This window comes from Oryzias melastigma, linkage group LG4 (assembly GCF_002922805.2).
Source record: "Oryzias melastigma strain HK-1 linkage group LG4, ASM292280v2, whole genome shotgun sequence".
NCBI lineage: Eukaryota > Metazoa > Chordata > Actinopteri > Beloniformes > Adrianichthyidae > Oryzias > Oryzias melastigma.
This window is the reverse complement of record NC_050515.1, coordinates 20,697,812-20,710,421: the sequence shown is the minus strand read 5'-3', so window position 1 is coordinate 20,710,421 and position 12,610 is coordinate 20,697,812. Positions and strand designations below refer to the sequence as shown.

Here is a 12,610-nt window from a genome sequence, read left to right as displayed (position 1 = left end):
ATTATATATAGCAAACATTAAATGATATATAGCAAAGATTTAAGTTAAACTTCTGTTATTTACCAAATATTTATTTTCCACCATAATTTACAAATAAATTCTTTAAAAATAAGACAACGTGATTTTCTGGATTTTTTTTCGTATTTTGTTTCCAATAGTTCAGGTGTACCTATGATAAAATTACAGACCTCTCATATTTTTAATGGGAGAACTTGCACAATTGGTGGTTTACTAAATACTTTTCTGCCCCACTGTATAAGGTGCATCGAACAAGAAGGTGCATTAAGTGAGACCAGAGTCTACACGTTAGCCACATTAGTGTATTTACAGTACCTGTAACTCCCATTCATGTTTGCATGATGTTAAAAAAAACAGACTGATACTGCTAAAACAAACAAGACTGTGACCACGCAGACTCCCAACCTTGTTGGTAGCACGTAAAAAAAACCACAGTGTGACACTGCTATGTGTTAGTTGCATTAGCATACTCACTATAGCACCCAATCTAGTTTGCAACTCTTAAAAAAAATTAATTGATATCTTAACAGAGCGCTGTGTACCTCTTTAAACCACTTTAACATTGGTAATTCACTACTAGAATTAATCCATATATAAGGCTCTTTGTTGTTTATTGAAAAAAATCAAGGCTTTTAAGTGCACCACATAGTGTGAAAAATACAGTAATAAGACGTTCTGATCAGACACTCCATCCATCCATATTCTGAAGTCGCTAAATCCCTTTTGAGGTCATGGGGTTGCTGGAGCCTATCCAAGCTATTGTTGGCCAGTTGAAATTGATAGCAAAGTAGAGGACAAGAGTTTTGAAGGGCTGCGGCAGGAAGGGACGATTTGATTAAACTACATTTCTGCAGACATTACCTCGCTGAAAAGACTCCCGTTAACATAGGAGATCCAAAGCTTCCAGAAGTTGGGAAGCTGACCAATCACAACGTCTGAAAGCTTCTCCACAAACTGCACCAGCTGAGGGGTTTCGAAGCGCCATGCTGCAATGAAAATCACAAGTTCACATCAGTGGACTGAAACCGCTGTGAAAACGGAGAGGAACCTTCAAGAACCCGACAGGAGATGGGTCGGCATGGAAATTCTTTTGTTTACAGTGTTACCGCACTGCCTGATAAAGGAGGTTCCCCGAAGCACTGTACATGACCGAAAAAGCCTAACAGGCAGGGAAGCCCCCTCCACGGCCCCCAGCGTGTGGGCGAAATGCTGCGGCAAACTCACTGTTGGGCCGCGAGGAGCGCAGACTGCCCCCCCTGTTCAGAGACGACGTGTGGCTGAGTCGGCTGAGCGTTGGCGGCCGGGTATCCCCCTCCAGGTCCAGAGCCCTGACACCGCCTGGTGAACACAAAAAAAGATGGAAGGGAGGTATTTGAGCACGGAGGACAAAGAAACACATCCTTCACATATCAAATAATCACATAAAGCCCATTTCAGAATTCCACATTCCTCCATAAGCTCAGCAGGCTTTCACACCAAACATTCCCCGGCTGGACCCTCTCGGACTTTTATTTATTTGTGTTCTGATCCATCTCTGACCCGACCCGCAGCTGACAGAACATCCGTTGTTCCCTGTGCAGGGGAAACAGGGCGCTTTTGGAGAAAACTGGGGGTGAAGTGGGTTTACCTCGACCCCACCAAGCTCACTGACGTCTGACCCACTGACACTGGAGCTCCACTAGATGGCGACGGGGAGCTGTGCAGAATCAAAGCCCAAAAGTGTTTGTCAGCAAGTGACATAACTTTTGTGCAATTAACTTCACACTTGGGCAAAAAAAGAGAGTAAAAGTTAACAAACAGGAATGAAAGCGAAACACAACAGCAGAGAAAAATGTAGGAGCGGAGCTGTTACTATTTGAAAATGAAACTCAAAGCCGTGTTTGTGCTGCTCTGCAAACGCCTACATGAAGTTTGTCTCACTGAACGGAGACGGACGGCCACATTTCCAAAACACATGTGAGACATGCGGAGAAAGAAAAAGAAAAAAAATGCGTCCTGGTGAGTCACAGGCGGACTGCAGTTTGTAAGCAAGATTTGAAAAATCCCCCAAATGTGGTTTGAGCCGTCGAAGCGCTCGCACTCAAAATGCTCTAGAAAATGTGAGGAAATTCACAATTGACTCAGACGCTCTATAAACAGAAGACGCTCCTCACATGGCGCACGCGGCCCATATGGAGCGGCACATGTTTTTCCTGCCGTCTACCAGGGATGAGAGCGGCTGTTGATCCAGGTGTCCGCTGAACTCCAGCGTCCTCGGGACGGGGAAGTGTGTGTGCGTGCTCTGGAAGCGGGCTGTTTTGAGTGCTTTCACCGGCTGAACGTTCAGTGTGTGCGTGTGAATTGAAGATTCTCGAAAACTGAAAGGGACCTTTGCAAACTTCCTCATCAGATAAGAGGTTGAGGTTGCTGATGTCAACACACACACACAAAAACACCCCCACACAAAAACACACACACACACACACAATCTAATTATACCCACACTTTAAATGTGGCACAATTCCCACAGTCTGAAACACATCTTTCCTAAAATCTTTTTTATATTCAATTCTCGTTGCAAAATGTTTATATGATCTTTATTTTTATTTTTCCAATCAAACATATTTAATTTTAATCATGCATTTGCGGAGTATATTTATGGATGGGTAAAATTTCGGAACTATTTTATTCTTTAGGTTGTGCTGAAAATCTTTTTTAAACCAAATATTTCCTATTTCAGTTGTTCATGCCTCCTCTATGCTGAGAATCTACCAAAAACAGGTTAATTGCACCAACATTGGCAGAAGAAGTGCTGCTTGGGAAATCTAAAGCTTGTAATTGGAGGGCTGGACTGCAGCAAGATGAGGAGTGTTTGGACATACGGAAGCAACTTGCTCCGGTATGCTTCCTCACCAGAGCACCCGGCCTTATGAGTGGAGATGGATGGCTTTCTTTCACGTTTAGGACAATTTACTGAGAAATGAAGGAACTTGTAATGTTCTGGAACCACCTCTACACACCTAATGGAGACTAGAGCACAGAAAACAGAGGAAACGACTGCAGGAACCTCTGACCCGTCACACAGACACGTGGGATGCTACTATTAGAATCAGAAATGATTGAGTGGAAAGAGTTTTTGAGTAAAACACATTGGTTATTAGGCAGAGTTTCTGCCAAATCTAACATAATAGTCATTTTGAAGCATTATTTTTCATTTTTTTTAATAATCAGTTAATGTGATAATTTTGGTTTACAGTGACCCTTCAGTATATCCGCGTTCAGCTATCACAGCCTTGACATTTCATTGAATTTTTAGGTGCAACTTTGCAAGCTTTTTTTTTTTTTCACAGGAAACTGCGTTTTTTATCCTGATTGGCTGTTGACCTCCAAAATCTTCCATTGCGAGCAGGTGGTTTCACCTCCATCCCATTGATAAGAAATAAAAAGTGCCTGAAACATTTACCATCACATGTCACTGCAATCTTCTGTCACCTGGGGGCAGTATACACAGATTTGTCTCCTGAGTTCTAGTAGTGTTGCAAGCTTTGACTGTATATAGAGAACCGAACACTTCTGGCTTCCAAGAAGACAAGATCTCGTGGACTTCCAGTGAGAAATAAATATCTATTTATAGTCATTCTATTTGTCAGAATCACCATTCTTGATCTACTACGATTTTTTTAACATTTTCTTGCTAATCCTATTTTTTTATATTTTTCTGTAGTTTAAACAATAAATTGAACAATCAGTTGCTTCAATAAAAGTGTGTGGTCTCACATCAAACATTTAAAAACGTTTGATTGACAGATTCTCTCGAGCCATCTTTCAAGTGATAGAAGTGTGGACCTCCAACAAGCTCAGAGTGGTTGCCATGGAAATGCTTACAGACAATTTCTGGCTCCAACATGTCAGCGTAAGTATTGCTAAAAAAATGGCGACTGAATTGACTTCATGTGGTTGGAGCCATAAGTAAGCCATTTTCTATGGGTGATGTCACACTCCCTTGGTCCAATTCTCATATACAGTCAATTGTTGCACCTTGACTTCATTTCCATTGAAGGCAACCAAACACCTGACATTGCCTAATGGAGGTAAATGGTGCTAGAACTTTAAATGAGCTCTTTAAAGGGTTCTGGATTAAAAGTGAGAAGTCGTCAAATAAAAAAGGAAGCAGCAAACAACAAGAACGAATCAGTGTGATAGTTAAAAACAAGGAAGAAGAAAAAGAGCTACTTTTTGCATTGTTTGATGTGCTTTTGTTATCTTTCAAGCTCAGCGGCAAAAGGTGTGTGCTTATCGTAAGAAGCATACTTATACTATGACCAGCTGACCACTCAGAGACTGAGGTGATGGGGCGTTGTCCGTGGAACAGAAGAAGGCGGGCTCACAGAGCGTGCCGCGTTCCACCTGCTGCAACGTGCCGCTTGGCCTCTTTTCAATGAAATCTCCTCTACAGCAAGTGGTTGCAGGCACAGCGGCCAATCCATCAGCGGCGTACATTAGCCAAATGACTGATCACTCAGATCAATAGGTCTCGCCTTTAACAGTCATATGGCTTCATTTTAGGAGACACTGACAAATGACAGGCTGTTTGTTTTACATTGAAGAAGCAGGTCTGCAGGTGTTTATACATGTGGTGTCAGACCTGTGATGTTTATAAATTACTGCTGGACTCGAATGTTTCCATTAACCGGATTTAAACTATATTTTGGACTTACATTTTTGTTTGTTTCTCGGTTTTTCTTCTTTTTATTGCAGGTGATTTCAGAGCCTGCTGGCTCAGCATGGGCAACGTACCGCACGTGTAAACAGAAAAGATGCCGTCGCTGACATGATAATCACGATGTTTAACGCAGGGAGGCAGAGCGTGCACCAAACCACCAGATCCATCAAGGCCGAGCCCCGGAAATGGCCCTTTCCCTCCCTCGGTGTGTTTATGTTCCAGCGGCACAGCCGCCTCGCCCGTAATGCGTCGCGCATGTACGTCTCTGAGGTGCGGTTTGAATTGCGACTCGCTCGTCTTCCTGAGTGGACGCTTTCACATCCACATCTTTCCTGCTGGCTTATTTAACAGAGGAACGGCTTAATTGGGGTTAATTGTTCCAATCCATCTGCGAAGCTGTGCGTGAGCGAGGAGGAGGCTTTGTGTGTGCGGTAACTTGTCAAGCCCTGAAACCCAAATCCAAAGCCAACGCGCCCCAGCTTTCATCTTATTCATACGCTCGTGAAAAAATAAACACGCGGGCCTCTAGCAGATCGGGTCGAGGATGGCGGTGACTGAGCAGGGAATGTGGGCAGAAGGCCGCAGCTCCAGCTCTCTTCCCTTTACTGCCTTCAGGCTCAAGTGACGTCCAGGTTAAAAAACAACTCTGTGCTCATATTCATTCACCTCTTTGGCCACTGAGGAACTCATCTCTGCAGTCCTGCATCAGCTGCAAGATCCACTTATGCTGAGCGTAGATGCACTGCCAGGCCGGGTCACCCGACGCATGCAGGTCTGACAGATACCTAGACAGGTGTAACAAAAATACAAACACAGAAGATGATCAGCTAAACAGCAAAGAAAATACATCAAAAATATAGTTCCATTACAGGATCAGAAAGTTCTACAAGTCCTAAATTCTATAATGGGAGTAAAAGAAGCTTCCATGTTTTTCCTTAGTGCAAAAAATGTCTCAACATTTCCATCATTGTTATTTGTTAAATACAGTATGTGTATTTAAAAAAATCTATCCTTATTTATTTATAAAGAATATTAAACTTAGATAGCTTGACTAGGCAACAAACACTAAATGCGGCAAAGAATGCTGCAAAAACAAAAGTTAAAGATAATAAAAAGACAAATGATTCAAATGTATTAAAAACAAAATAAAATGTACATTTATGATTTCATTTAAAAAATAAAATAAAAAAGATACTATGAATTTATAAAACAGCATCAGTGCAGTCAAGCACTAGTGAATAAAAATGGGTCCAAATGGTAGATTTCAAAAGCTCAAATGTGCACTTGTGTTTTTTTTTTTTGTTTGTTTTGTTTTATTGCCGACAGAGAGGGTCTCCTCATCTTAAATATTTAGTCTTGTTTAGATTATTCAATTTTTTATTAATTAAATATAAATTTACTTCTCAAAGGATGGGACAAAAATGAAAGACCCCAAAATGGGAGTTCTGCACCGACATCTAAAAGTGTTGATTGACCAGCAACATTTGGATTAACTGGATGATTTAAGGACTCAAATAAAAGTGTTAAATTGGTGCTAATGCGAAGAGATAAAGTGGATATTATAAGCTGAAAATCATCAAAACAATTTTAGATCAACACTAAAATCCCCAATAATCTGTTTATTACGGTTTATGTTGAGGTCAAGTTTGCCTCCTGCTGATCAGACATGTTGTTCTTCTTTACATAAACGTTAGAGTCTCCAGTGAAACGACCTTCAGGTATTAATCATAAAAAGAAGCAATTATTGACTGGAACAGGTGCGTTAGGGACTCCTTATTTTGATAGGTTTATTGGAGTGTCATTAGAATAAAAGGGATCTAACACATTAGATTAGTTTATTTATTTCAAGCATATTATAAAACAACAATAGATAAACTGTTGTTTATACACTCCCCACTTACTGTAGTCAGTCATTCTAAAGAGTCTTTATTTGACAGAACTTAAGAACAATAAACATGTTTAAAAAGGAAGATTGACAGAAGCTGTAGCTTATTTATGTCTACCACAAACCGCCCACCAAATACACATCTACTTTTTCTTTTTATAAAACCCAAAAGAACCAAATCTATAAAAAAGATGATGGATTCCAAACATGAGCTTTGGGGAGCGTCACAATATAAAGATGTGAAGGATAATGACTCTTCAACATTTGCATACGAGGTTCTGTCAAAAAGACACAACCATTGACTGTATATGAGAAGTGGACTAAGTGACCCCTCCCTCTCGCATTCCAAACAGGAGGAACCTGCTGGTTCATAGAAGCCAAAATCCCACAGACTTCATGTAAGTGTGCATCATCACAAATCAATGCATGGTGGTACACTAAATGAACCGTCCAACACTTTGTTCAGGCTTCCACGCCGTGCATTAATTTTTGATAACGCACACTTTGAAGGGCATTTTCCCACCTATACCATGGTCACTTACAAAACAATTACAACATTCAATAGATTTTCAGTACTTAATTCTTGCTATTTTTCCAGTTTAGATCGTTTTTTCACAAAAAGCAGACTATTCAACATGTGGGGTGGCGTGTTGTCATGGTAACATGACAACACGTTGCTGAGCTGGCACCGATCTTGACTGCAGCAGAAAAGGAAAGCGATATAATTGCGGGTTGTCATGATATTTTAAATGAAGTATCAGTTTAGAGAGAAGGTTTACCTCTTACTGCTTGTTTTTATCCAGATGATGAAGCAAAAGCTTGTTTTAATGACATCTGCACAGTGATATAGAATATTTGGGATATTTCTCTTTAGGTGTGGATTATCACTTTTTAATCCACACCCAGCAGCCAATCAGAATCGAGTAATCACCCAGTCTATGGTATATAGAGGAATAAACAACTATTACTCAATCTATTTGTCAGAATTTCTATTTCTTACCTTTTTTTAACACAATCTTGATATTCCTAATTTTTTAATATATGATTTTTTTTCTTGTGGCACAAGTTATTGAAGTTATACACTGGCTAATCAGATGCCTCAATAAAAGTATGTGGGACCTACGATCCTTCAGCATTTGAGAGGTTTGAAAAATTCCAGACCAATCACTGCTTACTGGCAGCATCCGTATCTTGGAGAAAAACTGGTACCTGAATTGACTTAATTTAGTTGGAGAAAGGAAGTAAGTCATTTTCTTTCACATGGTCCGGTTCTCATAAACAGTCAATGGACACGACTTGAAACCGTTTCAGAAATGAATCCTTCAGTAGCATAAGGCAAAAGGCTAAAACTGAAAAAGAGCCGTTGAGTAAGTAGTGAAAGTAGAGATAGATAAGCAGTGATTAAAAAAAAAAATAGAAAAGCTTAGATTTAGTAAAGAAAAACAAAAATGTCAGATTTATTATTGTATCAAAGAAAATGTTACATCCATCAGAAAAACAAACTTCTTCTCCAAGTGTTTTTTATTTTCTTTTTTTAAATAAATTACAGTTTATTTGTAAGGATAATTCACTAACCTTTTTCATTAGAATGGCAAAGTGTTACAGACGTTATTACCTGGATTTATGTTAAATCAGGTAATTGGACAAATATTACTTTGAGCTTTTTCAATTGAAATTGTAAAATGTTTTTACAACAAATCTTCCCCCCCGACTTTCACAAAGCCTTTTCAAGTTTTTAATCATCTCCCAATTTATTCCTCTCCTTTCATTTGGTAATTCTCTCATTTTTTTCAGCTACCTGTCTGGCCAGCAAACACTGATTGTGCAAAAAAAGCAGGTGACTCGAGGTATAAATCTGTGTTGTAAAGCATAAATGAATATGTTTTCAGATGATGTCAGGTTCAAAAATTGTATGAAATAGAGCTATAGAAAATAAATAAAGTACTTTTAAAGCTTCAAGAATTTTCCTTAAGAGTGATATGAAGTATTATTTGAAGAAAAACATCAGAATAGAATGTTTTTTTTTTAAATAATGTAAATGAGATGGTTTAAAATTACTTTTTAAAAAGTGACTAAACTGATTTAGGATGAAAGTAAGAAGACATTCAGCAAATATTTTGCATTTGGGAAGGTAGTTTGAACTGGATTTCTTCTGCAGGTTTTTTTAGACCCGTATCAGACATTAAAGAGATTCTTAATCATCTGAAGCGCACAAACACAGAGCTATTTTCCACCTCTGCAATCACCATCCATCTTTGTGGAGTTTATTTCCTGGACATCTCTGCTGTGTCCTTGGGGATATCAGATGATTCCCTCTAAACTGCGGTCTTGTTTCCTCTTCAGTCATCCTTCAAACCAGCTGCTCGATTGTTTCTCATTAGGTGGCATCTTTCAAAAGTTAAAAAAAAAGACCCACACGAACAAAACAAGAGCACATGCACCCCCCCAATGTGTAGAATAAACAGGAGCTGAGTGGGCGTTCAGAGGAGAGCTTAATGCTACGGGATGAAAGACGCTGCCATGTGGTCCAGAGCTGCTCTCTGTGATCCTGACAGGTTGGTCTTAACAATAATAAATTGAGAGAGACCACAAGTATGAATGGACAGATGGATGGAAGGAGGGGGGAGGGAGGGAGCAGAGATGAAAAAAATTGAAGATGAAAACAAGAAAGCCACATAACAAATATGTAGGGGTGTTTGAAGGGAGGAAAGTGAGATGCTGAAGGAGGAGGAAACTAAAACATTTTAAAAAAGTGGAAGAAAAAGAAGAGCAGAGCTGGACACTTGACACTTGCTTTTACAGTTTAAACGAAATCAAAGATATAAATAATAACCAAAACTGCAAAGGACCTGATGTATCTTTTCTGGTCATGAAGCGTTGAGGGCGTCTGCAGAAGTTTCTCCAGCAGGAGACTCCTCAGAGCGCCGATCCTCGTCTCCACTTCGGCATAAACTGGAGTGAAGCACATTGACAACGTTAAAAAATAAATTATGCATTTGAAATGCACTTGTTTCATAAAGAGAGAAGTACAAAAAAATAAACTGACCTTTTTTGAAAACTGGGACTTCGGTATTGCCAAACAGAGATTTGGCCTTCTCATAGTCATTGATTACAACATCGTAATCGCCCTGAAAACAAATATGGCTTCAGTTATTAGTGTTTTTTTTTTCTTAAAATACTTCTGACTAAACCTGACACAGTATTTTAATCTCTCTAGCTCCACCACCTGGTTGTCAGAGAGTGAAGCTGAACCTCAAAATGTGCAAGGAGGGATGAGAGCTAAAACAAATGAAAAACAGAGTTCAAAAGAACATTTTCAAAGACGTTAGTGGCCGAGGTGAACTTTTGAAAGAACATCAAGTCCCTAAAGTCCAGGGAACACGGGGTTCCTAAAATGCAATTTGGAAAAATATAATAATGATATTTAAAAACAAGTCTGGAAAATATTTATTTGTTAGACCACAAAAATACAGGCCTGAAGTGTTCAGGAAATGCTGGAGGAAAACACACTAATGAATTAACTTACAAAAAACATAAAAAAAAAAAAATAAAAGTGCAATCAATTACAGGTTATATTAATTGGGAGTCAATTATTTAGTGCTTATGAATAAGAATAACTGGGATTAAAGAAAAAGGGCACCACAACGTCTCACAAAAGCCACGATTGACAAACTTTGTTTAAAAAAGATGTTCATTTTAACATTCTATTCTATAGAAGCAGAGTTCTAATTTGATTAAAATTCTTAAACTTAACGAAAGTATGATTTTTTTTTTTTGTTTCTGCAAACTTTCTGTTTCTGTAGACATAAAAATACAAAACTTTATGCCAAAATGTGCTCAACGTTTTTTGTAATTTCTAGAAGGAGACATTTTATGAAGTTTACTGAAGTTTTTAAAGAATTATGCTGGACAAATTAGACTTTTTCTGCAGACAGTTTTTAATTTTTGTAGCTAAAAAGAAACATTACCTAAAAAACTATCTCACAGTTCAACTTTTTAAAGAAACAGAATTAAGTCAAGTCTTTTATACACCAAACTAAGGAAGGTTTTATTCAAAATGTATGAAGCAAACTCAAAAAACAGTTTTAGTTTATGCAGCTAAATTAAATTCAAGTGTTTTTTCAGTAAATGCTCTAAAGATTGAAAGCATTTAGCTGATCTACAAAGACAAAAAAAAAAACAAAAAAGGCATTCATAAAGAAGTTTTTCTCAATAGTAGGAGATCTACGATGCTGAAAATATTATGACGTCTTTACGTGTCTCTTATTTTATTCCAGTATTTTAGATACTACATCAGTTGCTAGTAATTAAAACACTCTAACAACCCATCTTTTATTTAACCAACTGACCAATCAAGTAATTCATTGTAAATTCTTCTTTTTAACCCTTTAACAACTCAACTAAGACAGAATCAATAAAAGATGAGTTTTTACAGCTATTTATTTCCTTGAAGGAGTAATACAGACAACCAGTGGGTTTAATAATGATTTCTAAATGTGCTTTACGGTTTGGTTGAGTTGAGTTTTTATTAGTTGTAAGTCAATTAGCTGTAAATTCTGATTTTTTGAATGAATGAATGCAACAAATGGTGTTTTTAACACGTTCTTGTGGCATTTTTCTCATGATGGAGGACATATATAAAGAAAATTAAGCTAAAAATTCCAGTTGAATGTTTCTTTATTCAAATTGTTGTGAATCAAGAGCAGACAAGCAAATGCCATATAAAAAACAGCTTATTTGTAACGTAGAATTTACGCTTCCTGCTCCAAGCTCTGAGCAACGGGGAGAGGAAAGGGGGCGGGGTTACTTCATACTAACAGTCCCGCTCACAACTAAGAGTCTTTTTCTAATAAACTCCTGTTGCTCTGCAGAAACTATGTCCTAGAAAACTACACATATATTTTATATTTAGGTCAAAAACAACATAATCATCATTCAGTGAACACTGGGAACACTTTGAAAAAAGATCAAAAGACGACCATGGTGGACCTTAAAGAGGAAACCCTTAAAAAATACACCAATGAAAGGATTTAACTTTAAAACGCTTCTGATCCTTTTTATGCATTCAAGTTTGTTTCTGAAGTTGTGTGTTTGTACCTTCTGAATGTTGCGTTCAATGTTGAGGGGCAAATTGAAGAGGAACTTGAAACGCTGCAGGACGTTTAGTGCGTTGCGTGTGGAGTCAGCCTTGTCTTTTCTTCCCAAAACCTCTTGGAATAGAGTATCTGCTGTGTCGCTGGCCCCTATGGAGCGAAAAGAGTCACAAAAAGTAAAAGTGTGGGTGAGGGAAGCAAAAGGAGGATTTGTTTTAGAAGTCAAGGCCACTTTTTCTACTTTTCTCTCTAGTTTTTGTCCGCTCTGGATTTTATTGGACAGAAAAAGACGAGCAGAGACTAAAAGCTCCTGAGAAAGAAAGTGAGAAGTATCTTCATAGCTCTGCTTCGTGGGACTCCTGAACCTCTAACTGGCTCTGTGGGTGGTCTCGGATGTGCCGTCAGATAGAAAAAAAAAAGATCTTCTAATCAAAACAAAACTCCAACCCCCCATAACAAAATCCCACAAGGAAAAACAGAACAAGCCAGAATAGAGGAATATTTAACATTTTTCACTCAGCAATCTGCGTTGTTGTGGAGCTGACATTTCACAAAGTGCCCTTGCGATTGGCTGCTCTGTGTTTGATGCATGGGCTTTGGGGTGCGAATAGAAATGGAGACCCGTTAGGCCATAGGTTTGGAGTCTGGGTTAGTGGGGATGAAAGCTATGTCCGGCAGGAAGGTTTATTTACTCTGCACTTCAGGAAAAGAGCCAGCCTATTGACCCTCCGTTAAGAGTAGTTCCATTATCGTGTATGAATTGCAAGGCTGGGCACACCAGTCCTGATGTGGGATCTGCTGCTCAGAGACAGGAAGAGTGAACACACACAAAGAAGGTGGACACAGCCGCTGTGGATCCAGGATTTCTGTCTGCTGCTGGAAAAAAAGATTGCTGTCTAGTGCAGAAACGTG

At 38.7% G+C, this 12,610-nt stretch overlaps 1 protein-coding gene across 2 annotated transcripts in view; it reads right to left on the bottom strand.

Annotated features, from left to right (window-relative positions):
* exoc2 (exocyst complex component 2) overlaps positions 1 to 12,610 on the bottom strand; it is a 53,451-nt gene that overhangs the window by 13,367 nt on the left and 27,474 nt on the right. For both annotated transcript variants that reach the window (XM_024279068.2, XM_024279069.2), the window contains exons 8-13: positions 11,703 to 11,848; positions 9,652 to 9,733; positions 9,455 to 9,557; positions 5,387 to 5,505; positions 1,243 to 1,356; positions 880 to 1,004 (exon numbers count right to left, since the gene is read on the bottom strand). In XM_024279068.2, the coding sequence (XP_024134836.1) occupies positions 880 to 1,004; positions 1,243 to 1,356; positions 5,387 to 5,505; positions 9,455 to 9,557; positions 9,652 to 9,733; positions 11,703 to 11,848 (689 nt within the window). The remainder of the gene's footprint in view (positions 1 to 879; positions 1,005 to 1,242; positions 1,357 to 5,386; positions 5,506 to 9,454; positions 9,558 to 9,651; positions 9,734 to 11,702; positions 11,849 to 12,610) is intronic.